Genomic DNA, 27,836 nt, shown 5'->3' with positions numbered 1-27,836 from the left:
CGTTCTACCATCAGATCAAATTCCAACAAACTGGCAGCTTGAATCTATGAATAGTGATAGCAGAGGTTCCACCGTTGGCATGTCACTGACCAGCAATATCTCCGACTCTTACCACCTGTTACTGGAATGATTTACAGGCTGATAAATGAAATGAAAATCGCTTATTGTCACAAGTAGGCTTCAAATGAAGTTACTGTGAAAAGCCCCTAGTCGCCACATTCCAGCGCCTGTTCGCGGAGGCTGGTACGGGAATTGAACCGTGCTGCTGGCCTGCCTTGGTCTGCTTTAAAAGCCAGCTCTTTAGCCCTGTGCTAAACCAGCCCATTGGTTCGACCTGTTTGCCACATTTTTTTTTCTTTTTTAAAAAAAATGTAGATTACCCAATTAAGGGGCAATTTAGCGTGGCCAATCCACCTACTCTGCACATCTTTGGGTTGTGGGGGCGAAACCCACGCTGACACGGGGAGAATGTGCAAACTCCACACGGACAGTGACCCAGAGCCGGGATCGAACCCGGGACCTCGGCGCCGTGAGGCAGCAGGGCTAACCACTAGGCCACCGTGCTGCCCGATGTTTGCCACATTATTAACACACCTTTGTTGCCCATCGATTCCTCGAGTGGGACATGCACCCTAGCTTCTGGCTCAGAGACAGGGATGTTACCCACAGTGTCACAAGATCTCCTTCTACATCACATTTGTAGAGGTGCAATTGTTCCTGTTGTAAAGCAATTAAGTGCTTAAACTGTGGTTGTGTTACTGGGCTAGTTATTCAGTAAGGTCTGGTCGAATGATTCAGTGGATATGATTTCAAATTCCGCCATCGTAGCTGGGAAATCTAAATGAATGAATGATTCTGCAATCATCTGAGAGAAAGACAATCAATAAAGATGGCAATGAAACTACCGGATGTAAGTTTCCAGCTGATGTCCTTTAGGGAAGGAAATCTGCCATCCCTACCTGGTCTGGCCGACATGTGACCGCAAGCCCTAGGGATGTGGCTGACTCCTAATTGCCCTATGAAATAGCTCAGCAACATACTCGGCTGTGTTCAAGAAAGGGGCTCACCACCGACATCTCAAGGACAATGAGGGATGATCAATAAACGCTGGCCTTGCTGGCAACGTCCTTATTAATGAATGAATAAAAGGAAAGGTTGTTCAAGCCTTGCATTCAGAGTCGCTTGTTGTTGGTTGCGTCCTTTTCCAATGGAGAAAGTCGACGGATTTGGTGTCCACTCCCAAAGAGCGTTTCAACTATGTCAACTTGTAATATGCAGCCTCTCCACCTCTCTTTCCTCTCTCAACCTTTCTGTCTCTCTACCTCTCTCCTCTTTCTAAACCTTTCTGTCTCTCCACCTCTTTCTCCTTTAAGCCCAATTTCTTTCTCGGCATTCATTATTTTGTAAATCATTCCAGTCCTCTCAAGGTTTCTCTCCCAGAAATAATAAAAATGACTTTTTTGTCACTGTCACACAAATATTAATAAAATTAATATATTAGGATGAGGTATTTCCTGATTTACTGGGTAAATATGCTGAGTGTGTCACTGAGAGTATTGGAGTCCTATATTCCTCCTCTGGTTTTTGCTGCACTGCGACTCCTGATCTTTCCCTGATTTAAATAGATCTGCCGTTGGCATATGAACATGTTGCTGCTGTTTAAAAGGTTTTACACCGTATCTGCAGCCTCAATTCAAACTCGCATTCAGACCCTTCACTCGTCAGCCCCACGGTCCCGATCGACATTGGCTCTGAGTCCCGCAAAGCTCAATCTACAAATTCTCATCTTCACCTTCAGATCCCCTCGTGACCTCATCCCTCCCTACACCTGGAACCTCTTCCAGTCCTACAACCCCCTGAGATCTCTGCACTCCCTTCAGTTTCGACGCTTGCTCTCTTCCTTTGTTCTACCGTGGACCACCGGGCTTTCAACCATCTGAGATTCTCTCCTTTAACTTTCCGCCTCCCCACCTCTCCCCGCTTCTTTGCATTACTCCTTGGAACCTAGTACTTTGATCACTTCTCATAACATCTCCTTATGTGGCTTATTTTCAAATTTCTACTGAAGGCTCAAGAGGCTGCATTGCCTACTCCTTCTCTGATGTTCCTACTTGATAGCACTCTTGTGAAGCGCCGCGAGATGTTTTTCTGAAGTCAATTTCATTGTAAGCTAAAAGAACAAAGTGAAAGTCAATCATCAATAAAGAGCAAAGCAGCACTCAACCTAATCTGACACTCTGTGCTTGTTTCCGAAGATTGAAGTATTCATACAATCACACAGAGCCATGGAACCAAGGGAGACAGTTATAGCCAACATTGGGTATCACGGATCCAAATTTACCCTGACTCCCCCTCTGCAGTTTGCAGGCCTTGTACAGGGGGCAGTAATGGGTTCGTGGGAGGATGGCTGAGGTTAAGGTTGGAGGTTCCAGGTCTTGGCCTAGCCTCCCACCTGCCCTTTCCCAATGGACTCCATTAAACTTCAGCCAAAGGAGGAGACGGCTGTCCCGGCAGAAAATTCAGTGCCCGGATGCTCACTGTTGAAGGTGCTACATTATTGCAAGTTATTATGAACACAAGAAATAGATCATAGAATTTACAGTGCCGAAGGAGGTCATTCAGTCCATTGAGTCCGCACTAGCCGTAGGAAAGAGCACCCACTCAAGCCCACACCTCCACCCTAACCCAGGAACCCCACCTAACCTTTTTGGACACTAAGGGCGATTTAGCATATCCAATCCACCTAACCTGCACATCTTTGGACTGTGGGAGGAAACCGGAGCACCCGGAGGAAACTCACGCAGACACGGGGAGAACGCACAGACTCCGCACAGACAGTGACCAAAGACAGGGATCGCACCTGGGACCCTGGAGCTGTGAAGCAACAGTGCTAACCACTGTACCACCATGTCACCCCCAGGAGATGTACTGAACAATTCAGCCCCTCAAGCCTGCTTTGCCATTCAATACAATCATGGCTGATTCTCTATCTCAACTTCAGTTTCCCAATCCCTCCGTATTATCACTTGATTTCCTGAGGGATCAAGAAACGGTCGATCTTAGCTCTAAATATATTCAACGATGGAGAAAGCAGAATCCTCTGGGGTCGAGAATTCCAAAGATTCACAACCCTAAGAGTGAGGAAAATGCTCCTCAAACAGTCCAACGTGTTACTGTTATTGTCGTGAGCCTATGATTGTGGGGGATCGCATTTCTGTTCTCCTCATTTGGCCTGCGTCCCTCCCTATTTCTAAAATTTTCTGCAGTGATATATTTGTGCAGAAGTACATGTTCAGTCTCACAGCGTAGGAAAGAGCTGAGCGCCTTTCAATTAGACAATTGGGGAACCTTCTTGAACTATTGCTGTGCATGTGGTCACAGTGATGTTATGAAGGAAATTCCAGGTTTCTGGCCCAACGATGAAGGTTCCCCAACGCCTTCTCAAAGACAATTAACTGAATTAAACTGAAGGCTTTAATGAACTAATTATTTATACTCTTTGCAGGAACCTTCGTTACTCAAGTGACAGCAACAGATGCTGATGATCCTTCCTATGGGAGCCATGCCAGGATAGTGTACCACATCCTCCAGGGGCAACCATACTTCCTGGTGGAGCCGACAACAGGTGAGTCAAGTGACTTGTGCCTCGCAACAGGAAAGACATGGTTGGCCCGTTTGGGTAAGAAGTGGCATTGAACACTGAAGCTGCGCATAAGACGCACATGGGTGATGAGGAAGCCATTCAGCCCCTTGAGCCTGTTACATCATTTCAATTAGATGATGGCTGATTCATGCAAAAAAAAACATTCATTTTTTTCACCGCGACTAGACATTGCAAAGAGCTTTACGGCCAATGGAAGTGTAGTCACTGTTATTATGTGGGAAAGACAGCAACCACTTCATGCACAGCAAGCTCCCATAAACAGGAGTATGATGATGACAGTCAGAGAGATCTAGCAGTACAGATCCACAGGTCACTGAAAGGGGCAACACAGGTGGAGAAGGTAGTCAAGAAGGCATACGGCATGCTTGCCTTCATTGACCGGGCATTGAGTATAAGAATTGGCAAGTCATGTTGCAGCTGTATAGAACCTTAGTAAGGCCACACTTGGAGTATAGTGTTCAATTCTGGTCGCCACACTACCAGAAGGATGTGGAGGCTTTAGAGTGTGTGCAGAAGAGATTTACTAGAATGTTGCCTGGTATGGAGGGCATTAGCTATGAGGAGCGGTTGAATAAACTCGGTTTGTTCTCACTGGAACGACTGAGGTTGAGGGGCGACCTGATAGAGGTCTACAAAATTATGAGGGGCATAGACAGAGTGGATAGTCAGAGGCAGCTCCCCAGGGTAGAGGGGTCAATTACTAGGGGGCATAGGTTTAAGGTGTGAGGGGCAAGGTTCAGAGGAGATGTACGAGGCAAATTTTTTACACAGAGGGTAGTGGGTGCCTGGAACTCGCCGGAGGAGGTGGTGGAAGCAGGGACGATAGTGACATTTAAGGGGCATCTTGACAAATACATGAATAGAATGGGAATAGAGGGATACGGACCCAGGAAGTGTAGAAGATTTTAGTTTAGACGGGCAGCATGGTCGGCACGGGCTTGGAGGGCCGAAGGGCCTGTTCCTGTGCTGTACTTTTCTTTGTTCTTTGTTCTTTGATGACCACATTCTCAGGCAGTGCATTTCAGATCCTAATGATGTTCTGCCTAAAAATATTTTTCCTCCTGACATCGTTGGCTCTTTTGCCAATTGCCTTAAATTGGTGTCTTCTGATTCTCACTCCTTTCATCAATGGGAGCAGCTTCTCCCCATCTGCTCTCTACAGACCCCTCAGCATCTTCAAATTCTCTATCAAATCCCCTCTTAACCTTCTCTCATCTCAGGTGAATAGCCCCAGTTATCCATGAAATTAAAAGTCCTCATATCCGGAACCATTTTCTCTGCATCCACTCTAACGGGACATTCCCTGCTGTCATTCGAATACAACATTGAACCAAGCCCCTGTCCGTCCTCTCAGCAGAATCCCTCAGCATGATTTGGGGCGAAAAGGGCAGATCCCTGTTGTCTCGGCCAACATTCATCCCTAAGCTAATCCCAGCAAGTGGCTGATCTGTTGGGCTCTCTTCCTCAGAGAATAGTGGAGACTGGGCCATTGAGTAGTTTTAAGACTGAGTTTGACAGAGTGTTGAGTGACAAGGGAGTCAAAGGGAATAGGGATTAAGAGAAAAGTAGAGTTGAGGCCACATTCAGATCAACCGTGATCTAATCAAATGGCAGAACAGGCTCAAGCGGCAGAATGGTCTCCTCCTCCCCCTTATTTGGTGGTTCACATATGTTCCTCTTCGAGCCAAACACCATCCGGACTTGGAACGATATTGTCATTCCTTCACTGTTGTTGGGCCAGAAACCTGGAATTTCGTTCATAACATCACTGTGACCACATGCACAGCAATAGTTCAAGAAGGTTCCCCAACGCCTTCTCAAAGACAGTTAACATAGAAATATAGAAAATAGGATCAGGTGTAGGCCATTCGGTCCTTTAAGGCCTTCTCCGCCATTCAACATGCTCATGACTGATCCCCTATCTCAACGAGATACTCCTGCACTCTCCCCATTTCCCTTGACACCTTTAGAGTCCAGAAATCTATCTATCTCCTTCTTAAATATCTTCATTGAGTTGGCCTCCACAACCTTCTGTGGTAGAGAACGCCTCAGGTTCACCCCCCTCTGAGTGGAGACGTTTCATTACGGATGAGCAACAAATGCTGGCCTTGCCAACGGCGTTCACATCCAATGAAACGAAAAGCGTTAAAGCTATCTCGTCATTACTTTCATTGCTGTCTGTGGGATGTTGCTGTGAATAAATGGGCAGTCAGGTTAACTGCGTTCCGACAGTGACAATATCTTCAAAGTACAGTTTTATCTGTGAAGCGCTTTGGAATGTCCTGAAAGGTGCTATACAAATGCAGGCCCTTTATTCCGAGCCGAAACATAGCAACGGGAGGAGGCCTCAAACCTGTCCTGCAGCTGATCTACGAGCTAGCTCCACATATAGAGAACCTCTTCTTCTCGTCAGGCGGCGCTCATAGACACTGAATTATTCCTGACTGGATACCAGTCAATCTTAAGTAATAAGAACATAAGAACTAGGAGCAGGAGTAGAGAGAAGAAGGTTAAGAGGTGACTTATTGAGGCATACAAGATGATCAGAGGATTGGATAGGGTGGACAGTGAGAGCCTTTTTCCTCGGATGGTGATGTCTAGCACGAGGGGACATAGCTTTAAATTGAGGGGAGATAGATATAAGACAGATGTCAGAGGTAGGTTCTTTACTCAGAGAGTAGTAAGGGCATGGAATGCCCTGCCTGCAACAATAGTGGACTCGCCAACACGAAGGGCATTCAAATGGTCATTGGATAGACATATGGACGATAAGGGAATAGTGTAGATGGGCTTTAGAGTGGTTTCACATGTTGGCGCAACATCGAGGGCCGAAGGGCCTGTACTGCGCTGTAATGTTCTATGTTCTATAAACCTGCCTGTAACCCCTTAAGACCTACGGACAGCAGGATCTCCGACTTAAAATGAACAATTTTAGCATCAATTGTCACTTGCCGAAGAGAAGCTCCAAACTTGTATCGTCCTTTGCATGCGGAAGGACTTCCTAACACCCTCGTATTCGTAATGTGGGGGCAGACTTGGGGTGCAGTGGGGTGGGATACAGGGTAAATTCCAAACATTACAGCTGAAGAAAGTCTCTGTATTAAACAGAAAATCACTTCTCCGAAGAAAGAAAAGCATTCGGATTAAATGGGAAATAGAAAGTACTGTGTGATGGATATTTCGGAGAGTTTCTTCAAATTGTCAAGGGATGGCTGATTGGAGGATAAACCCCCCCCAAAAAACCACAGAGTTTATGACTTTCGGAGGAAAATTAGCATTCTAAATTAGGAGCGCCGGGAAATGCAGATGCTCCAATCATTAATATTCACCACATTTCCACTCAAGCACTTTATCAGTTCGTATTTCCCCACAGGACCTCTGGCTGCGAGTTCCAGAGAGAAACTGAAGAACCCATTTGAAAAAAAAAATGTTTTTGAGGAAGCATTGCAGCGGCACGGTAAAACATTCTGACTGCTGTCTTCCTGAAAGGAATTATTTAACCCTCATATAGAATAAAACAGAAAATGCTCGATAGGGTCAGCAGGTCTGGCAGCATCTGTGGCGAGTGAAACACAGTTCATGTTTCGAGTCCATATGACCCGTCAACAGTTATTAAGGAGGCTAATGGAATGTTAGCCTTCATCACACGAGGATTTGAGTACCAGAGTAGTGAGGTCTTGCTTACATTGTATAGAAGCTGTGTGCAGTTTTGGTTGCGGTAAAGATGCACTGTCACATACCTCAATGGTGAAAATAAAAGGTATTGATTAATAAGAATTGTGAAGCAGCCTCATGGCTGTAGCTAGCTCACAAAATGTCTCTTTGCCTCGGAGAATCTCTCATCATGGGATGATTGCACACTCTGATTGGCCATGCAGGCCATGTGACCCTTACTCTGCTGTGTTGCCCTTAAATGGACAATTACCACAGCCCCTCCCCCCTTTAGGTCTTTTATCCAATCTTCGATAACTAATTCACTCCCTCCTAAAGACCAACTAAACATTATCTATATGAGTTGGACATTTATAAATCGAGTCTTTGAGGGAGTTTCTGTTCCTTGGAGAGCGGTGTAAATCTGTTGTCTGAGATGCTTCCACAAGATCAACATTAACAGGAACTGCAATAACAGGTACCTCTCCTGGCAGTACAGGCAGTTCATTCCTATTTGCTTCCACAGAGACCAGCTCTCTCCCTGGTTCAGGAATGACTATTCTTGTTCCTCAGAGTATGATGCTATCCTCAATTCATTCTTACAGGAAAATAATGGGTCCATTTCCTCAGAAAATGACATATTGACCCATCCTATAAGTATTGTGTCTCTCACTTTGGACAGAAGTGGATCTCGATTGGACCAGTTCTTGATCTGCTTCACCGGCAACGTGTCTAAAAAATGTAATGCCGTGATGATTTCTTGTGGTACTGGAGTACATCTGATACTTTCTTGCAAGGGTAGGTGGCTAAGAGCATCCGCATTCGCTCTGTGTATTCCAGGTTGGTGCTTGAAAGTATATTCATAGGTGGATAGAATAAATGCCCATTGTTGGATTCTTGCCGAGGGGATTGGCGGGATAGACTTGTCCTCTTTGAAGAAACCGGAGCACCCGGAGGAACCCCACGCAGATATGGGGAGAACGTGCAGGCTCTACACAGACAGTGACCCTAGCCAGGAATCGAACCGGGGTCCCTGGTGCTGTGAAGCAACAGTGATAACCACTGTGCTACCGTGCCATCCTGACTGGTGAATGAAGCCATTTTGCGTGCTCTGCAGCATTTGTGCACCTTTTTCAGGGCTTTCCATGGCCAGCGCTATCTCCATAGCTTGTTTAAAGTTTATGTCGTCCTCTTCAAGCACCATTGTTCACATCACAGATTAACCTATCTTGTAACATGTTGTCTAGTGTTGTTCCAAAATCATAATGCTCCAATAATTGCTTCAGTTTAGCAATGTAAGTCACAATAGATTAACCTTGAAGCTCTCACCCTCAAATTAAATTTGAATCTTTGGAGTATGACCAATGGTTGAGGTTGACATTGAGCATTCACGGAATCCGTGAGCTGACTAAGTGATTTGGAGCCGGGCGTGGTTGGGGCTGTAAGACTGCGAATCAGGTTATTGGTCTGAGTTCCACAAACACTTAGGAGAATTGCTTTGTGTTTTGCCTTCTGCCTTGTTTCGTTTGCTTGGAAATAATACCAAAGGTGCTCGACGTGTTGTGTCCTGTCCTCGGTGAGATAGAGAATGTTAGCAAGATGAGGGTTCCCTTGACCATCCAAAGCCAGCAAGCCAGGTTGCATGGTCACCCTAAGTTGTACAGCTGCACCACCCTCAATACATCCCCCTGCCCCCTCGATATGTTGTTGGCCGCACTTAACCCCTGGCCCATCAGTGAGTGACACCTGGCCTGTGAAATGGGGATCCTCTATCTTCACTGCCCATCCTGTCAACAGAGGTAGAAGAGGAACAACTTCCATTGGAACTGTCGTCTACAAACTTGGATCTCTGCCAAACCCACTCTCTTGAAACTGGCACCAGCTCAGAGACATCCACTCCCGAGGAAGTCAGGGAGTTGGAGAAAGTCATACAGTTACTTACTGCCGAGGAGGGGAAGAGTCTTGAAGGTTTGCAAGCTCCTTTGACAGAAAGTCAGTCGACCCACTTGCTGCTTCTGACCCTCACGGATCATCTAATCATCGACTCATGGAACGACAGCACGGAAAAAGACCATTCATCCAATTATTACTGTACCTGCTCTTTGAAAGAGCTGTGCAATTATCCCTACTCTCCTTTCTCCTTCTGCACAGCCCTACAATTGTTTATTTTTCATCCCCAGTTCCCTATTGAGGTCACTATTGAGTCTGCTTCCACTGTCTTTACATCCAATGCATTCTGGGTCAGAAGGGATGTTCCCCCTTGTGGGAGAGTCTAGGACCAGAGGGCGTAATCTCAGAGTAAGGAGTCACCCATTGAAGACAAAGATGAGGAGAAATTTCTTCTCTCGGAGGTTGGTGGATCTGTAGAATTCTTTACCGCAGAGAGCTGTAGCGGCTAAGACAGACAGATTTTTAATCACTAAGGGAATCAAGGCTTCTGGGGATAAGGCGGGAAAGTGGAGTTGAGGATTATTGTACCTGATCAGTCATGATCTCACTGGGGGTGGCACGGCGGTCAGCACTGCTGCCTCACGGTGCTGAGGGTTTGATCCCGGACCCGGGTCACTGTCTTTGTGGAGTTTGCACATTTTCCCCGTGTTTACGTGGGTCTCACCCCCACAACCCAAAGATGTGCTGGGTAGGTGGATTGGCCACTTTAAATTGCCCCTTAATTGCAAAAAAAGAATTGGGTACTTTAAATTTATAAAATTCATGATCTCATTCAATGGCGAAGCAGACTCGATGGGTCGAATGGCCTACTTCTGTTATTACGTCTTATGGTCTTATAAGCACTAGTTGCCATCAGAGCATTTTGCTGGTCATGCATGAGTGAGCCGCTTCATTGCCTCGCTGCGGAGTTTGATCCAAGGTGGTAGAGGTAATTCTGCCAGCAGGTTGAAAAGTAACAGTTGGCCGCACCGCGGGCTGCTTTTGGGCAGCCGGTAATATCCCGTGGTACTTGCCAGGGAAGTCTGCCAAGGGGGAGAACAGCAGACAGGATTGAGCCATCTCTCGAGAAGTATCTCACGGATGAGGTATCGATGGGTCACTGAAACACAAGATGTGATTAAGTCAAGCATTGATGCACAGTTGGGCTGGGCATGGGGACGGTTTCGGACAGCTGGTGCGGTAGCCCCTGCTGAGGGGGATCGATGGGTACCTTCGCCATTCACTCTCTGACAGGAGAAGCACAGAACAAGCAGCCAGCTATCAAGTTGTTTCCAGTCTCTTGCCAGCTTTTGTATCTTAATATCATAGAATTAATATAATTTAATGCCATTTGGGTCATCTTGTCTGTGCAGTCTATCTGAAAGGGTGTCTGTTATGAGTACAGCTGATGTTAAACACTCGGGTAGTCCACGTTTTTGCCGTTTGGCATAACATGAGAAAAGAAGTGAGGGATGTTCCAGACATTTTTGCGATAATTTTAAACAAACAAAAAATGTCTCTGAAACAGTAAAGCACACAACACAAAAAGTCAGCTGAAAATACATTTTACATTAATGGCGGTACATGGAAACTTTAAATTTACCCAGTTACGAACCCCACTATTTTCCTAATCTCAGAGTTAATCCCCCCCCAAAAATGACATCCCGTCCGTTTCAAAAACTATCAGCAAAATCCAGCAATAGTTACCAAACTAAGCACCTGTATCTCTCGGGGTTGCGAGGATAGAGACGGCTGGCTTCTCAAGCTGGTTTTGTTCAGTTACAGCTTGTTGGGAGTGGGCATAATTTCCTGCGGTCTCAAAACTGTTCCCACGCATGGGGTGAACCTGCCTCTGATGTACTGTTTCTCCTTTTGCTCGTCCCTTAACGGAACTAACACGCACAGTGGTTAGCACTGTTGCTTCACAGCTCCAGGGTGCCAGGATCGATTCCCAGCTTGGGTCACTGTGCGGAGTCTGCACATTCTCTCCGTGTCTACGTTGGTTTCCTCCGGGTGCTCCGGTTTCCTCCCACAAGTCCCGAAAGACGTGCTTGTTAGGTGAATTGGACATTCTGAATCCTTCCCCAGTGTACCCTAACAGGCGCCGGAATGTGGCTCCCACCCACAGCCATTCAGCCAACCCAAGAGGACGTCGGTGATTACCTAACTTTGATTTCATGAAATAGACCTGAAGTGGACGATTACCTTGACAGAAAAGGAATGATTTAGTCTGCAAAGTAAAAAAGAGCCACGCTCATGTTTCAGCGACAACTGACACACATTCTGTCATGTTTCCTGTACCCCAGATAGAAGCATTCAATAAAATAGTTCTGGCCTGATTTAGTTGGCCGAAGTGTCATTTCATGGAAAAGAATGAACCTTAAGGTTCCTCACCCAAGCAGAAATGACCTTTCAGTGATTCTCACGTATTACCCCACGGGGAAATCCTTCCGAATTGTGACGGACTTTATCGGAGGCAATAGAACCACTTGGAATTTATTTTCTCGTCTGTTGTGGAGTGAGTTCTGAACTGACTTGTCGTACAAGAATGTGTCCTCTTTTTTTTTTCAACGGAGTGGGAATATATTTTGCAGGAGTAATCCGCATTGCTCTACCTAACATGGACAGGGAGGCCAAGGAACAGCATGTGGTGATTATAGAGGCGAAGGACATGGCTGGGCTAAAGGGAGGTCTCTCAGCGACCACGACGGTGACCGTCACCTTGTCTGACGTTAATGACAACAGACCCAAGTTCCAGCACAGTGAGTAGCTTCCAGCTCAACAGGACTCCTCATTATCATAAAAGTTATAAATATTGTAGACGAGGCATAATGTCTTCCTGGAACATTAGCATATACTTGTAAGCATAACTGCTTTTTCAAACATACAGTGAAATGTGTTCCCAAAGGCCACCTGGAGTGGCAATCTGTCAGCCTCAAAGAAGAAAAATTAGATAAATAATTCAGGGACTTGGAGACCATGCCAAACTCTCCTCAATCCTCACACTTCTGTACACTTCCCATCATATCTCTAACACAAGAGTTGAGGGATCTGGATTTGTTCTTCCATGAATACTGTAATTTTGGGTCATAATTCCCTCCCCCCCCCCCATCCCGATGGATAAGTCGGTCGATAAACGCTCCCTCTGGAACTCCGTCCCTCACACCCAGAGGACTCCAGTTATCCTCCCCTCATTCTGCCTTGAGTTCCTTTTTATTCCTTCACGGGATGTGAGCGTGGTTGACAAGGCCAACATGGATTGCCCATCCCGAATTGCCCTGTGAAGCTGGCGGTCAGTCACTTTCGTCAGCCCGTGTTGTGTTAGTGAGGGAGTTCCAGGATTTTGAACCCGACGACAGTGAAGGAACGCTGATATATTTCCGAGTTGGGAAAGTATGTGGTTGGTGGCTTATAGCTGGTACACCCGGCTGCTGCTGTGTGTCAGCGGCGGACAGAGTGAATGTTTAAGGTGGTGGATGGGGTGCCAATCAAACGGGACTGCTTTGTCTTGGATGGCTTTGAGCTTCTTGTGCGTGGGTGGAGCTGCACTCACCCAGGAAAGTGGGGAGCATTCCATCACACTCCTGACTTGTGCCTTGTGGATGGCGGACAGGCTTTGGGGAGTCAGGAGGTGAGTCAAACCGCAGGTGATCATCATTCTCTGTAGAAAACATGGAAGGTCCCTTTCCTGTGTCCATCTCGTCTCCCAATTCAATGGGTTAGGTTTTAATCCGCCTCATTCGCCTCCCTCAACACCACTAATCCCTAATCCACTGGTAATGATTGATCTACTTCCAGTCACAAGTTGTCTCTTCCAGACAGTGCATTCCAGACGCAAACCACTCGCTGCGCCAAAAAGATTTTTCTCACGTCACCCTTGCTCCTTTTGCAAATCACTTTGATCCTGCGCCCTCTCGTTCTTGATCCTTTTTCCGAGCTGGAACATTTTTTCCCTGTCTACTCTGTAGCCCTGGTCCACACCCAGTGCCACAAATGTGTTTAGCATTCATCTGAAAAGACATGGGGGGGGGGGGATTGTGTTTTCCCCTTCTCGCACCTTCCACCCCTCTCCCCCTCCCCACCGACTCCCCAGACGGGATTCTCCACTCCCACGCCAAGGTGCCCTCGCCGTCGTGAACGGCGTCGAGGTTCACGACGGCGCGAAACGGCCCCTACCCCGACCGATTCGGGCCCCGACAGTGGGCTAGGATCGGGGCCGCATCATCTACACGTGCAAGGCTTTGTCGCCACGTAATGGCGGCGCCGCATAGATGACGCCGCCGGCGCCGCATAACTGGCGTCGCCGGCACCAACCCGCGCATGCGTGGTTGCCATCCTCTCTGAGTCCGCCCCGCAAGAAGATGGCAGACGGATCTTGCAGGGCCATGGAAGGAAGGAGGTCCTCCTTCAGAGAGGACGGCCCGACGGTGCTGTTCCCGACGGCAGCGACCAGGTGTGGATGGCGCCGGGGGGGGAACCCGCCGTTTTGGCCTGGCCGCTAAGCCCATCCGGGCCTGAGAATAGCGGGGGTGCCGGAGAATCACCATTTTGGGTGTCTCCGGCGATTCTCCGGCCTGCGGCCCGCGGAACTCGACGGGGCCGTTCCCGCCGCTTGGGAGAATCGCGGGAGGGCATCGGACCGGCGTCCTGGGAAATTTTGGCGGCCCAGGCGATTCTCCCAACCGGCGCGGGAGTGGAGAATCTCGCCCCTATCTATTTGCTTTGTTTTCTCCCCTCCAGCTTGCAGCAGATGGCACTCCACGGCAAGTGAGAAAAAGGATAATAAATAAAATGGATAATGTGCCGGGTCGGGAGAAGCAGAGTGATAATCACACTGAGGCACAGTTTAACGCAGGAAACCCAGCACGAGGAAGGAAATATAAACATTTGGAAATCACATTAAATGTTCAGTGCATAAAACAAATAGCTAATGACCCACTTGTTTTGCAGCGTTATGTTCAGCATCAGTGTGGCATCAAAAGTGCATTTATTACTTGGGAGCAAGGGTGGCTGAGCTGAGTCGATGAAGAGTGGGACTGTTCCGAGACCCATTCCTTTGGCTTCCCTCTGGTGTCAGTATAACCTCACTTCAAACGCAAAGCATCCTATCGGGCATTTATTACATTTGGTAGTTACGTGGGTCACCTGCAAATCCCAGCACAGAAAGTTCAGTACGATCATGCTGATAATTCCTCTCCTCACCAATCTCCTCCCAACCTTCGCACGGTAGCACAGTGGTTGGCACAGTTGCTTCACAGCACCAGGGTCTAGGTTCAATCCCTGGCTTGGGTCCCTGTCTGTGAGGAGTTTGCACGTTCTCCCTGTGTCTGCGTGGGTTTCCTCCGGGTGCTCCGGTTTCCTCCCACAGTCCAAAGATGTGCAGGTTAGGTGGATTGGCTGTCCTAAATTGCCCATAGTGTCCAAAAAGGTTGGGTGGGGTTACTGGGTTACGGGGATAGAGTGGAGGCGTGGGCTTGGACAGGGTGCTCTTTCCAAGGGCCGGTGCAGACTCGATGGGCCGAATGGCCTTCTTCTGCACTGTAAATTCCATGATTCTTCATCTAACTCTAGAAACATTCTTCTATTCTTTTTGCACAGGGATTGGAATAGAGGAATAGAGAAACCTTGGTACAATTATTGTTCAAGGGTTTGATGCCCAAAAGGGATAAAACAGTTCAGATCAGTATTCTAATTTTCCAACCTTTACTGTATTTCCTTCTGGGTGAGCTCCTGTGTGCAGTTTTGGTCACTATAAACATGGAGATTGGTTAGGTTGGCTGGATGGATGGTTCGGAATGAGGAGCGGCGCCAACAGCGTGGGTTCAATCCCCATGCCGGCTGCGATTATTCATGAAGACCCCACCTTCCTAACCTCACCTGAAGTATGTGTGGCCCTCAGGTTAAACCTCCACCAGCTCGCTCCCTCAGAGGGGAGAGCAGCCTCTGGGATTATGGTGACTTTCATTTAAAGAAGGATATACTTGGAGGCAGCACCAGATTGGGCCCTGGGATGAGTCGGTTGCCCACTGATAAGCTCCAATATCTTGGTAGACCTGAGTGCTGCCTGTTGTTGTGACTGTAAGGTGGCTATGCTTTAAACTGTCGTTGTTAATTTAAGGTAAGAACAGAATGCCCTGGAATGGGGGATGGTATGAAATTGTACTGAACTCTGCTTGGCGAAAGGCCCATGTGACCGGATTGCCATGGGGACAGGGATGCCCAGGTCCACCCCCACTGAAAGCCAGGTGGGAGCTATGAATCCTGGTCAGGTAGACCTCACTGTGGGTGGGTGGGATTTCCTCAGGGGCAGCCCGTGCTGCTGAGGGGGCCATTCCCTGAGCCACAGGGTGCACGATTTGGGGGACTCCCGCCCTCGATCCCACCGGGAGGCCACCAGAGTTCACCAAACGGTGTCCCGACGTGGCGGAGGGGACCATTGCCACTGGTAACATTCCAGTGAGCAGCAGGAGGAGGGCCATACTTGGCCTTTTCTGGGCAGGAGAGCCATCTTCCACCTTCCTCACCACTGGCAGGATACCACGGCGGCAAGAAGGCAATGGGCACTTCACCACTGCCCGCCAGTGTCTCTGAGAGTGAAAGGGGAGGGTAACTAAGAGTAACCTGCTTCATTCTTGCTGAGCCTCAGAACGATTTACCAGCCTTCTATTCAGAGAGGGTCAGTGAATTCAAGGCAAGTCCTCGAGAAAGATGCAATATCATATTTGATAATGAAACATGAGAGGGAGTATGGTTTTCTGCTTTCCATCTTAACTTGCACCGACCGGCACAACCTGGGCGAAGTCAGCCAAACCAAGCAGTTTGTCTTCCTGATGTTGTTTGGTTTAGCTCAGTGGGATAGACAGCTGGTTTGTGATGCAGAACAAGGCCAGCATCGCGGGTTCAATTCCCGCACCGGCCTCCCCGAACAGGCGGCGGAACGTGGCGACTAGGGGCTTTTCACAGTAATTTCATACTCGTGACAATAAAAGGTATTATTATTATTATTATGTGCAATGGCACAAAATATATATTTTTTAAATCAGGGAGTTCTAAACCCAAACCACGCATACCCGTGTTTTTCATGATCTTTCACCCTGGCTCAAGATTCAATTTGCCCAGATCAGCCCACAAAGCTGGTACAATCCCCGAGGATGTCAACTTTCACCAATAGCACTGGCTCGGGAAAGCTCGACAAATTGCTTTCAGGTTCTGCGGCACACCGACGTCAGCAGGGACAGATTAAATGGTTTCTCAGCTCAAAACAGCTCAGTTTACTCAGAAACCGACTGGTTTTCACCTGCGATTATTGAGCAGTTCAGCATAGTTATTTTAAATCAGGTTGCGAGTGACATTCGCGTCACACAGGTCCACAGGCAAGGCCATCCCCAACAAGAGAGGATCTAACCATCGCCCCATGACGCTCAATGGCATTACCGTCGCTGAATCCCCCACCAACAACAGCCTGGAGGTTACCATTGACCAGAACCTGAACTAGGCCAGCCACATAAATATTGTGGCTACAAGGGGAGGCGGCGACTTAGTGGTACTGTCACCAGACTAGTAATCCCGAGGCTCAGCATACTCTGGGGTCCTAGGTTCAAATCCCGCCACTGCAGATGGTGAAATTTGAATTCAATAAAAATCTGGAATTAAAAGTCTAATGATGACCATGATTGTTGTAAAAAAAACCATGTGGTTCACTAATGCCCTGTTGGGAAGGAAATCTCTCATCCTTACCTGGCCTGGCCCACAGCATATTGTGGCTACAAGGGGAGGCTCTGGGAGGCTCCAGACCTTACCTGGTCTGGCCCAGAGCCCTTCGGGATGGGCAATAAATGCTGGCACCGCCTGCAACGTCCACATCCAATGAATGAATAAAAAAAAAGAGCAGGCCACAGAGACTGCGAATTCTGCGTTAAATAGCTCATCTCCTGTCTCCCAAAAGCCACTCCACCATTTACAAGGCACAAGTCAGGAGTGTAATGGAATACTCTCCACTTGCCTGGATCCGTCACACAGCGCCAAATCCGTCGCCTCTACCACCTACAAGGACAGTGGATGCATGGGAGCATCCCTCCAATCCACACATCATCCCGACTTGGAAATATATCGCTGCTCCTTCACTGTTGCTGGGCCTCCCGAACAGCAAAGTGGGTGCTGCCCACGCCACAGGGACTGCAGTCATCCAAGGTGGAAGTTCACCACCATCCTCTCAAAGGCAATTAGAGATGGGCAACAAATGTTACCCTAGCCAGCGACGCCCCTAGCTTAAGAACGAATAAAAAGACTGGCTATGCTCACACAAAGTGCACGTTTTTGCTTGCAAACCCTTTTCTAACTGTGTGAATAAATCTTCACCGGGTTAAGCTCTTGAATACACGATACGGCCAAAGTTTTTAATGGAATGAAGAAAAATGGTCATGTTCAATTACATTGGTTCATGGAAGATTCCTGAATATAATAATAACAATAATAATAATCGCTTATTGTCACAAGTAGGCTTCAATGAAGTTACTGTGAAAAGTCCCTAGTCGCCACATTCCGCCGCCTGTTCGGGGAGGCCGGTACGGGAATTGAACCCGCGCTGCTGGCCTATGTTCTGCATTACAAGCCAGCTATTTAGCCCACTGTGCTAAACCAGCCCTACAAATATGTATAGCAGAAACCTGCGGCGGGATTCGCCGACCCCCCGCCGGGTCGGAGAATCCCCTGGGGGCGGCGTGAATCCAGCCCCCAAGCGGCTGCCGTATTCTCCGGTGCCGCTTTTCGTGCGGGGGCGGAATTCACGCCACACCGGTCGGGGGCCATTGGCAGCGGCCCCCCCCAGCAATTCTCTGAGCCCCGATGGGCCGAGTGGCCGTCGGTATTTGGCCAGTCCTGCAGGTGTGGGTTACGCATGGTCCCACACGGCGGGACCTGGCAGGTAAGTCGGCGGGGGCAGTCCTCGGGGTGGCGCGGGAGGGTCCGACCCCTGGGGGGGGCCCCCACGGTGGCTTGGCCCGTGATCGGGGCCCACCGATTTCCGGGCTGGCCTATTCCGTGGGGGCACTTCTTCCTTCAGCGCCGGCCCCTGTAGGGCTCTGCCATGGCCGGCGCGGAGAAGACACCCCCCCGCGCATGCGCCAAAGTACAGCGGCCGGTCTGCGCATGTGCTAGATCACACCGGCCCTTCGGCACATGTGCGAACTTGTGCCGTCCCTTCGCCGCCAGCTGGAGCGGCACCAACCCCTCCGGCGTCCACCTCGCCCCCGAAAGTGCAGAGAATTCCGCACTTTCGGGGGCTGTTGACGCTGGAGTGGTTGGCGCCGGTTCTCCCGCCGGCGTGGGGACTTAGTCCGCAGAAGGGAGAATCCCGCTGCTGAGCTGTAGCCCAACCGGCATAATGTCTCAGACATTCTGGGTGCACCCAAAGGAGAAACATTTCCCTGGTATTGTCCGCGTGTGGCCTTGTACCCTTATTAGATCTGGGAGCAGTTTGTACTGTAATTCCTGCACAGCTATCATTAATGCCCTAAAATAGATTCGAAATCTACAGATTGACGACTTTCTCCTTAATGCTTGATTAGTGCATGTGAAGAAGCTAATTGAATTTAATTTGCTTGTGTTGGTTTATTGGGCTGATGCACAGTACGTTCCGGGTAACGTACACACTGCGGAGTATGAATCTCTGAGACTGAGTCACCCTTTCCTCCATCACCTTCTCTTTCAGAGCTGTATCATTTCTCGGTGCCAGAATCAAGCAGAATGGGATCCACTGTCGGGAGGATCATGGCGACAGATGCCGACATTGGGCAGAACACAGAAATGAACTACATGGTCAAGGCTGGCGATGGCTCAGATACATTTGGCGTATTTACAGACAGTGAGACGCAGGAAGGTGTCATCGTACTGAAGAAGGTGGGGTTTATTCCAGGATTTTCTTATTTCTATCTCTTCTGGAAATGGGAGTTTCAGTAGTTCAGCTCCTCCCTCCATCCTGAAGTAGACGTATTCAGCTTTGTTAATATGACAAGCTGTGGTATATTATAGATCATCGAATCATAGACTTTACCGTGCAGAAGGAGGCCATTCAGCCCATTGAGTCTGCAGCGGCCCTTGGAAAGAGCGCCCTATTTAAGCCCACACCTCCACCCTCTCCCTATAACCCAGGAACCCCACCAAACCATTTTTGGACACTAAGGGCAATTTAGCACGGCCAATCCACCTAACCTGCACATCTTTGGACTGTGGGAGGAAACCGGAGCACCCGGAGGAAACCCACACACACACGGGGAGGATGTGCAGACTCCGCACAGACAGTGACCCAAGCCGGGAATCGAACCTGGGACCCTGGAGCTGTGATAGCTGATAACACTGATAACCGATTAGATGTAGATTTAGATTTCTCGTCATGTGTACCGAGTGAGAAGTATTGTTCTGTGTACAGTCCAGGCAGGCCAGCACTTGAAGCAGAGAAAACTAAAGTGGCTGAATAAGCTTGACCATTGACCACTTGTCAAAGGCTCACTCAAACACTTCAGTGGAGCGTAGACCCAGATCGCCTATCACAGAAACACAGAATTGTTACAGCGCAGACGGAGGCCATTTAGTCCCTCGACTCTGGGCCGGCTCTCCAAACGTGCGTCACGACTTGGTGCCATTCGCTCTCCTTTCTCCGTGTCCCTCCACATTGTCCCGATTCAAATCGCGCCCTCTGGAATGCCTCGATTGAACCTGCCTCCACCACACATGCAGACAGTGCGCTCCAGACCCCAGCCACTCGCTGTGTGAAGAAGTGTTTTCCTCACGTCACATTTGCATGTTTTCCAAATCACTTGAAATCTCTGTCTTCTCGTTTTCGATTGGGGGGAAACGGGACAGCTTCTCCCCGTCTACTCTGCCGAGCCCCCTTATTATTTTGAACATCTCTGTCAAATCTCCATAAAATCTAATCAGCGCAAAGTATAACTTGGAACTTTGCCTCATCAGGTCATATATTTGTGATGAAATATTTAGGTCCAGAAACCCAGTGATTCAGCTACAACTGAGTGACAGATTAAACTTGTTGGACACTGAGAGAAAGAAAGGATATGCAGATAGTGTATGAAGGAGCAGTTGGGCTCGAATACCAGCCGTGATCTTAATGAATGGCAGAGCAGGCTGGAAGGGGTAAACAACGTCCCCCAGTTTCTATTTTGTGTTTTCTTATCAATCAACCATGAAATCCATGGAATAGTGTCGCACAGAAGGTGGCCATTCAGCCCATTGTTCATTGGGTGACTGTGTGGAGTTTGCACGTTCTCCCCATGTCTGCTTGGGTTTGCTCCGGGTGCTCCAGTTTCTTCCCACAGTCCAGAAATACGCAGGTTGGGTGGATCAGCCGTGCTAAATTGCTCCTTGGTGTTCAGGGACGTGTCGGTTATGTTGCAGGGTTGCAGGGATAGGTTAAGGGAGTAGACCTGGGTAGAGTGCTTCTCTGCTCTTCCTACAGTTCCCTCCTTGTCACGTACTTATCCGATCCCCCTTTCAAAGCTACTATTGAATCTACGTTAAGACGGTGCCCTCTCGATTATTATGTCTCACCTCATCGGAACAACTGTTTCCTTGCCTCATTCTCGGTTTCTTTTTGCCAGTCATCATGGCCGGGATTCTCCGACCCGGGGGGGACGCGAGAATCGTGCCCCGCTGCCGGCTTCCCTATTCTCGGACGCCCGCGGGATTCCCGCCGCGACAGTCAGGGTCCATTGACAGCGGCCCCTCCCGGCGATTCTCCGGGCCCCGATGGGCCGAGGAGTTTGGCCGAGTCCCGCCGGCGTGGGTTACTCACCTCCCACACGGCGGGAACAGGAAGGTGAATCTGCGGGGGCCATCCTGGAGGGGTGCAGGGGAATCCGACCCCGGGGGGGGGGGGGGGGGGGGGGGGGGGCGGCCACGGTGGCCTGGCCCGCGATCGGGGCCGACCGATCGGCGGGCAGGCTGGTTTTGTAGGGTCCTATTTTATTCCGCAGCGGGGCCTTATAGGGCTCCACCATATTGCCCAGGGGCCGGCGCGGAGGAGGGAATCCCCACGCATGGGCGGAATCACGCCTGCCGTTCCGCGCATGCGTGAACTCGGGCAGGCTGTTCCGCGCCGGCTGGAGCTGCGGGGACCACTCTGGCGCCAACCTAGCCCCCTAGGGAGGGGAGCATTCCGCATTATCGGGGACCATTGACGCCAAAGCGGTTGCCGCCACTTTTCACGACAGCGTGGGGACATAGCCCCATTATCGGAGAATCCCGCCCCATAAATCTGTGCTGTCGGTATACTGACCACCGCACTCCCACCGCCCCCCCCCCCCCCCCCCCCCCCACCAATGTGATCGGATTCTCCCAGTGAAATCTTGTTTAACATTCCAGTGCAAAGTGTGTTCCATTGGGGATCTGATCAAAATCCGTAACTCACCTTTAAAACCTTCAATCGCACCCGTGGCCACAGATTTCTGCGGCGACTGTAAAGAATTTAAACAACAAACCATTAACGCCTGCACAGATGTGGCCTGGTGGGTGGTGTATCCTGAATCAGTGCAATTAAATTGAGTGCACATACCAAGTGGGGGAAGAGGGAGGAATTCATGATATAATTGCATATGTATTGGACCCTGGCACAGCCAGAAACTGATACCATGGTCATTCCCCCACCGTACTGGCACCTACTCCCGAACTGGCATTCATCAAGGGAAAAACAAGTTAATTGTGGGCATCCCCCTGATGTCTGAGTGAGTGCAGTGAGAATATAGGAGAAGTGACAGGAACTCTATTCAGTCGAGCGGCCCAGCAGTTTTTTGCCTGGCTTCCTCAGGTGAGATGCCTGTCACTCAATTCTGCCCAGAATGGTCGGTGCAAATTTAACTCGTTTTCACCTGCATGGTGGAAGAGTTCAGTAAATCAGCACTTGATGATCAAGAAAAAAGCTGGGATGAGGAAACACGACCACGAAACTGCCAAATTAGTGCAGAAGAGGGGACAGAAATCCGCCACCCTTACCGGTCAGGGCCAATAGGGATTCCAGTCCCACCCCAATGTGATTAACTATTTACTGCCTCCCAACGCAGCCTAGCCAGCCACTCAGTAACATTGCATACCGGGCAACTCGGGATTACCAATAGATGCCAGCGAGGGGCGGCAGGGTGGCACAGTGGTCAGCACTGCTGCCTCGCAGCGTCCGGGACCCGGGTTCGGTTACAGCCTCGGGTCACTGCCTGTTTGGAGTCTGCACGTTCTCCCCGTGTCTGCGGGGGTTTCCTCCGGGTGCTCCGGTTTCCTCCCAGTCCAAAGATACGCAGGTTAGGTGGGGTTCTGGGGATATTGCGGGCGAGTGGGTCGGAGGTAGGGTGCTCTTTCAGAGAGCCGGTGCGGACTGGATGGGCCGCAGGGCCACCTCCTGCGCTGCGGGGATGCTATGTTCATCCACATTTCTGAGAACTAACTTGAACAAAATGAAGGGGCCACCCCATTAAAAGTCTAAATGAGCAGCCACTGATTAATCAGCTGGGTGGCCGAGTGATCTGTCTTGGAGCACAAGGCTGATCAATCACCTCGCTTTTTGAACCAGTGATGAATAATGGAGAGCAGAACTGTGTCTGTGCTTTGCTGCAGCTATTGGACTATGAGAGCAAGAGGAGATTTAGCATCAGAGTGGAGGCAATCAACAAATACATTGATCCCCGACTCCTCAGCCTGGGACCGTTTAAAGATGTCACAAATGTCAAAGTCAACGTGCGCGACGTCGATGAGCCGCCACTCTTTGTCTCTCCTGAGTACGTTTTCAAGATCCAAGAGAACGGAGAGGCTGGTGCCTTTGTTGGCGAGGTGACGGCAAGGGACCCAGACGCACTAAACAATTCAATCAGGTAGGCGATGCTTAAACTGCGGCATTGATTGCCAATTCAGCTTAACAGTGTGGAAAGTTCTCTCCCACCCTGCGCTGATTGCGATATCCTGCTGCCATACTGAGAACAGAAAAAGAATTGCCTACTTAAATTGTGCTGTTAGGATACTTTAAACAATATAAAAAATTCAAGCCGGTGAGGATGGTTGGGAAGGACAGCTGAACGGGTAAAGTGGGGACCATTATTAGTTTTCACGTCATGTTTAATGGGCTTTCAAAATTTTCACTGAACAAAGTGATTGACTTCCAAGTGTCTCATTGCTTATTCATGACTGACATGATTGCGTTGATGTTTCTTCTCATATTTCACTTCTTCTGGCATTATCTGCTGCCTCTGTAAGCTTACTCGGGTGTAATGTGTCAAACCTATCTCTTCAAATCAATAGAGTTCTGGTGTCAATATTACAGCAAACAAGACAGAAATATCAGCTGATGTTTTTCCAGCGAGCTTTCTGGTGATAGCTGCGAGCACACCAAAGCAATTCAAAGGGGCATCATTTTCTGTGCTCCTCTCGGAGATCCCAGTGAGCAAGCGATAGCACAGGTGGGACCACTTGCAAAATGCCTGAGGCGGCCCAAGAGCACGCACTAAAATGGGCGCCGATTCGAAGGCGGAGGAGCCCAAAGTGAAGACAGTCGTCCCAGATTTTGCGGTGGGAATGGCGGCAATAAAGAACTGTGCGCGTTCGCCATCGTTGCTCCTCTGAAGCTGACACCAACGTCTGGGGTCCACACACACAGCGTGGTTAAAAGTGGACTGGAGTTGCTGCCAATGAATCTGACAGTACATTATGTGTGGGGGTCCCCCCGGGGTCCCCCCCACCCCACCCCAACCCCCCCCCCCCCCACCCCACCCCACCCCAACCCCACGCCAAGTGCAATCAATTAGAAATCACTGAACTGACGAGAATTTGCACTCTTCCGCAGTACCTTCATTGCAGTGTTACCGGGCAGCATGGTAGCACAGTGGTTAGAACTGTTGCTTCACAACGCCAGGGTCCCGGGTTCGATTCCCGGCTTGGGTCACTGTGCGGAGTCTGCACGTTCCCCCCGTGTCTGCGTGGGTTTCCTCCGGGTGCTCCAGTTTCCTCCCACAAGTCCCGAAAGACGTGCTTGTTAGGTGAGTTGGATATTCTGAATTCTCCCTTTGTGTACCCGAACAGGCGCCGGAGTGTGGCGACGAGGGGCTTTTCACAGGAACTTCATTACAGTGTTAATGTAAGCCTACTTGTGACAATAAAGATTATTATTATTATGAAAGCCTACTTGTGACACTAATAAAGATCAAATTATATTATTTTAGGTTCTTGGGTCCAAAACAGAAACTCCAAAAATAATTACACTAGTTGAATGAGGTGCTGGCAATAATTTTAAGGGTACATTAATTTTGTAATTGCTGCTAAGCAGCCACACTGACCTGAGAGAGTAGTTTACACGTCAAATATCCCCATTGACATAGGCCTGGATTTTTCAGATGGTGAGGTTTCATTTCCTGCCATCCAACGAGTTGGAGGGCAACACTTTCCCTCCAAATCAGATTGCCCCGCAGTCAATTTAACCCTTGAATAAGTATTAAGTGGCTGCAACCAGGACTTCCGCCCCTCACCTGGGAGGAACTCCAGCCTCAGAGAGCTGCTGGGAGCTGCTGGCCAGTCTGTGACAGCAGCTCTCCGGTGACAGCGCTGAAGTGGACAGAAGAGGAAATGCAGGAGGATGTCAGAGACTGGGTACCAGCGGCCCAGGTAAGTTCAAGGACTCCAGAGGTGGGTAGGGAAGGCCTGGAGCCGTGTGAAGGGGGGAATTGGGGTCTCAGGCCAGAGGTCAAGTGTGGCGGGAGGAAGGTGTGGAGGCCACAGGTAGGGCACCCAAATTCAGAATGGGACTTCTGATGGAGGTGCACCCTCTTCCCCTCCAGCCCGAGATGTAACATTTCTGTTTCTCGACCTTCTCGCATGGAGGTTCAATCTTCTTGTCAGACTGAACATTGATTCTAGTGCAGAAAGGCCCTTATGTGACCATTAATTAGACACTTAAGGACTGCATGTGTGTGTGCATGTGTGTGTTTGCCTATGTGCATGCATGTGTGCACATGTGTATGTGTGTGCACATGCGTGAGTGCACATGTGTGAGTGCACGTGTGCGTGGTCATGTGTATGTGCACATCTGTTGGTGCACATGTGTGTGTGTGTTCATGTGTGTGCGTGTGTGGGCAAATGACTGCATGAGGGCTACATGCTTGACGTGTTTTTATTATTTTCCTTGGGTTTCATAGAACAAAGAACAAAGAAAATTACAGCACAGGAACAGGCCCTTCGGCCCTCCCAGCCTGCGCTGATCCAGATCCTTTATCTAAACCTGTCACCTATTTTCCAAGGATCTACTTCCCTCTGTTCCACGCCCGTTCATATATCTGTCTAGATGCATCTTAAATGATGCTATTGTGCCCGCCTCTACCACCTCCGCTGGCAAAGCGTTCCAGGTACCCACCACCCTCTGCGTTACACCTCCCTTAAACTTTCCCCCTCTCACCTTGAAATCGTGATCCCTTGTAATTGACACCCCCACTCTTGGAAAAAGCTTGTTGCTATCCACCCTCTCCATACCTCTCAGAATTTTGTAGACCTCAATCAGGTCCCCCCTCAACCTCCGTCTTTCCAATGAAAACAATCCTAATCTACTCAACCTTTCTTTATAGCTAGCACCTTCCATACCAGGCAACACCCTTGTGAACCTCCTCTGCACCCTCTCTAAAGCATCCACATCCTTCTGGTAATGTGGCGACCAGAACTGCACGCAGTATTCCAAATGTGGCCTAACCAAAGTCCTATACAACTCCAACATGACCTGCCGACTCTTGTACTCAATACCCTGTCCGATGAAGGCAAGCATGCTGTATGCCTTCTTGACCACTCTATCGCCCTGCATTGTCACCTTCAGGGTACAATGGACCTGAACTATCAGAGCTCACTGGACATCAATTTTTCCCAGGACTCTTCCATTGACCGTATAGTCTGCTCTTGAATTAGATCTTCCAAAATGCATCCCCTCGCATTTGATGGATTGAACTCCATCTGCCATTTCTCTGCCCAACTCGCTGTATTCTCTGACAGTCTCCTTGCTATCTGCAACTCCACGAATCTTAGTATCATCTGCAAACTTGCTAATCAGACCATCGATACCTTCGTCCAGATCATTTATGTATATCACAAACAACAGTGGTCCGAGCACGGATCCCTGTGGAACACCACTAGTCACCTTTCTCCATTTTGAGACACTCCCTTCCACCACTAATCTCTGTCTCCTGTTGCCCAGCCAGTTCTTTATCCATCTAGCTAGTACACCCTGAACCCCATATGACTTCACTTTTTCCATCAACCTGCCATGGGAAACTTTATCAAACGCCTTACTGAAGTCCATGTACATGACATCTACAGCCCTTCCCTCATCAATTAACGTTGTCACTTCCTCAAAGAATTCTATTAGGTTTGTAAGACATGACCTTCCCTGAACAAAACCATGCTGCCTGTCACTGATAAGTCTATTTTCTTCCAAATGTGAATAGATCCTATCCCTCAGTATTTTCTCCAACAGTTTGCCTACCACTGACGTCAAGCTCACAGGTCTATAATTCCCTGGATTATCCCTGCTACCCTTCGGAAACAAAGGGACAACATTAGCAATTCTCCAGTCCTCCGGGACCTCACCCGTGCTCAAGGATGCTGCAAAGATATCTGTTAAGGCCCCAGCTATTTCTTTCCTCGCTTCCCTCAGTTACCTGGGGATAGATCCCATCCGGACCTGGGGACTTGTCCACCTTAATGCCTTTTAGAATACCCAAAACGTCCCCCTTCCTTATGCCGACTTGACCTCGAGTATTTAAACATCCATCCTTAGCCTCAACATCCATCTTGTCCCTCTCCTTTGTGAATACCGATGCAAAGTACTCATTAAGAATCTCACCCATTTCCTCTGACTCCATGCATAAATTCCCTCTTTTGTCTTTGAGTGGGCCAATCCTTTCTCTAGTTACCCTCTTGCTCCTTCTATACGAATAAAAGGCTTTTGGATTTTCCTTAACCCTGTCAGCCAAATATATTTCATGACCCCTTTTGGCCCTCGTTATTGCGCGTTTGAGATTTGTCCTACTTTCCCGATATTCCTCCAAAGCTTCATCAGATTTAAGTCGCCTAGATCTTATGTATGCTTCCTTTTTCATCTTAGCTAGCCTCACAATTCCACCTGTCATCCATGTTTCCCTAATCTTGCCATTTCTGTCCCTCATTTTCACAGGGACAAGTCTGTCCTGTACTCTAATCAACCTTTCCTTAAAAGACTCCCACATTTCAAATGTGGATTTACCCTTAAAGAGCTGCTCCCAATCCTTATTCCCTAGCTCCTGCCGAATTTTGTTATACTTGGCCTTTCCCCAATTTAGCACTCTTTCTTTAGGACCACTCTCGTCTTTGTCCATGAGTATTCTAAAACTTACGGAATTGGGATCGCTATTCCCAAAGTAATCATCAACTGAAACTTTAACCACCTGACCGGGATCATTCCCCAATACCAGGTCCAGTATGGCCCCTTCCCGAGTTGGACTATTTACATACTGCTCTAAAAAACTCTCCTGGATGCTCCTTACAAATTCTGCACCATCTACGTCTCCAACACGACATGAGTCCCATTCAA

The 27,836-nt window shown here is 48.9% G+C and overlaps 1 protein-coding gene across 1 annotated transcript in view; it reads left to right on the top strand.

Annotated features, from left to right (window-relative positions):
* The window catches only part of LOC140385855 (cadherin-7-like), a 141,601-nt gene that overhangs the window by 60,292 nt on the left and 53,473 nt on the right, over positions 1 to 27,836 (top strand). The window contains exons 4-7 of the mRNA XM_072468448.1: positions 3,506 to 3,625; positions 11,839 to 12,006; positions 18,954 to 19,141; positions 22,859 to 23,112. Of these exons, the coding sequence (XP_072324549.1) occupies positions 3,506 to 3,625; positions 11,839 to 12,006; positions 18,954 to 19,141; positions 22,859 to 23,112 (730 nt within the window). The remainder of the gene's footprint in view (positions 1 to 3,505; positions 3,626 to 11,838; positions 12,007 to 18,953; positions 19,142 to 22,858; positions 23,113 to 27,836) is intronic.

This window comes from Scyliorhinus torazame, chromosome 11 (assembly GCF_047496885.1).
Source record: "Scyliorhinus torazame isolate Kashiwa2021f chromosome 11, sScyTor2.1, whole genome shotgun sequence".
Lineage (NCBI taxonomy): Eukaryota > Metazoa > Chordata > Chondrichthyes > Carcharhiniformes > Scyliorhinidae > Scyliorhinus > Scyliorhinus torazame.
This window is presented reverse-complemented; position numbering and strand designations above follow the sequence as displayed.